Consider the following 1635-nt stretch of genomic DNA (forward strand, 5'->3'; position numbering starts at 1 on the left):
TCCACCCTCCAGCCCCAGGGGTCCACCCGCCTGCTCCGGGCGTCCACCCTCCCCCGTCTGCTGGGGTTCACCCCCAGGCCCCGGGGGTCCATCCACCAGCTCCTGCAGTGCACCCCCAGGCTCCCGGTGTCCACCCCCCAGCCCCAGGGATCCACCCCCAGCCTCCTGGGGTTCACCCCCCGCCTCCTGGGGTCCATCCTGCAGCTCCTGGGGTCCACCCCCAGCCTCCTGGAGTTCACCCCTCAAATCCTGGGGTGCACCCCCCAACTCCCATGCCCCCAATGCTGAGGCCCCCGCTGCCCTCCGAGGGTCCTGGGAACATTCCTCCCCCTCCCCCAGCCAACTGAAAAGCTGCTCCTTCTCTGGGCCAGTTTGGGGTCTTGTCCTGTGTCTTCTCTCCCAGCTAAGTTTGGTGCTTTTGTACAAGGCCTTGCCGTGTCCCCAACGATCATTAAACAGCCTCCCCTGATGCCTGAGTGACCTGCTGTGTCGGGGAGGGGGGTGTTCTGCGGGGCGGTAGGTGTGCTGGCTTCACGCACCGTTGGTGAATACCCACCGTGAGCCCCCACCGTGTACATGGGGGCTCAGGGTCGGGGCATCCGTGTCCTGTGTCCTCCCAGGATGCCGGTGGTGGCGGCCAGACCGGCCAGCCCGCAGTGGCTCTGGGCTCTCCTGAGGCTGCTCCCCCTCCTAGGGGTCTCCGGCCGAGATGGCCTGCGCTCCACGGTGCCAGGAAGCAGTGTGAGCGAGCACTTGGGGAGCCCCAGCTTTGCCGCGACACCACCTTCTGGCCGAGCCCACGCACCCAGTGGTCTGAACACCCAAGGACTCTGGTCCCCATCAGAGCCCGGTGCAGCGCCCTCCAGGCCCCCCCCCCCCATTCCGGACCTGTTGATAGTCTGGGTTGTCACTCCCCGGTCTGGCTCCCACTCCCGCCTGCAGGGGGGAGAGCTCGTCAAGGACAGTTGTTGAACCGGTTGGTCACAGGCTGCACTCTATCGAGGGGGAGAAGATAGCGGGGCGTGCTGAACAGAAGCGGCTTTGAGAGGCTCCCTTGCCTGCCCAGGCCCACGGTGGGGCGCCAGACATTGGCCCCCAAGGTCACCCCCAGAAGGAGATAGGAGCTTTGCTCCTGCACAAACATTAGCTCTCGTCCATATAAGCCAGGGCGGCCCGGGGCCTCCCAGCAGCTAGGATGCTGGCCCTGGTGCTGTCGGTGGCGGGGGCTCTGCTGACGGCCGGGGACCCTGGGGAAGATGTCCCCGGCACCCCGGCCCTGCCTGAAGAGCCGGCCACAGGCACGGGGGGTCTCATCTTCCACCCAGACTGGGGCTGGCCGCCCCCGGGCCGTCCCCAGGACCCCCTGTGCGAGGTGACACTGGACAAGGGCGGGAACGGGAGCGGCTCCCCGCTTCGGGTGGTGGGGGCGCTGAGAGGCTACGAGCACGGCTTCCTCGAGGCTGTGCAGCGGGCCCGCTGGGGTCCCCGCAGCCTGGCCACCTTCGGAGTCTGCGCCCCCAGGGACGGGCAGTCCGCCCTGTTCCCTCTGCGGCAGCTGCAGGCGTGGCTGGGGGGGCCCGGGGGGCGGCGGCTGGTGGTGCTGCACCTGGAGGAAGGTGAGTGGGGGCCACGGCC

The 1635-nt window shown here is 68.6% G+C and overlaps 2 protein-coding genes across 2 annotated transcripts in view; both read left to right on the top strand.

Annotated features, from left to right (window-relative positions):
- The window catches only part of SF3A2 (splicing factor 3a subunit 2), an 8173-nt gene extending 7201 nt beyond the window's left edge, over positions 1-972 (top strand). The window contains exons 10-12 of the mRNA XM_077760614.1: positions 13-254; positions 621-741; positions 943-972. Coding sequence (XP_077616740.1) covers positions 13-254; positions 621-741; positions 943-972 — 393 coding nt within the window. The remainder of the gene's footprint in view (positions 1-12; positions 255-620; positions 742-942) is intronic.
- AMH (anti-Mullerian hormone) overlaps positions 350-1635 on the top strand; it is a 4002-nt gene continuing 2716 nt past the window's right edge. The window contains exon 1 of the mRNA XM_077760615.1: positions 350-1616. Coding sequence (XP_077616741.1) covers positions 1196-1616 — 421 coding nt within the window. The 5' untranslated portion in view covers positions 350-1195. The remainder of the gene's footprint in view (positions 1617-1635) is intronic.

Source organism: Crocuta crocuta, unplaced genomic scaffold, assembly GCF_008692635.1.
Source record: "Crocuta crocuta isolate KB4526 unplaced genomic scaffold, BGI_CrCroc_1.0 scaffold443, whole genome shotgun sequence".
NCBI lineage: Eukaryota > Metazoa > Chordata > Mammalia > Carnivora > Hyaenidae > Crocuta > Crocuta crocuta.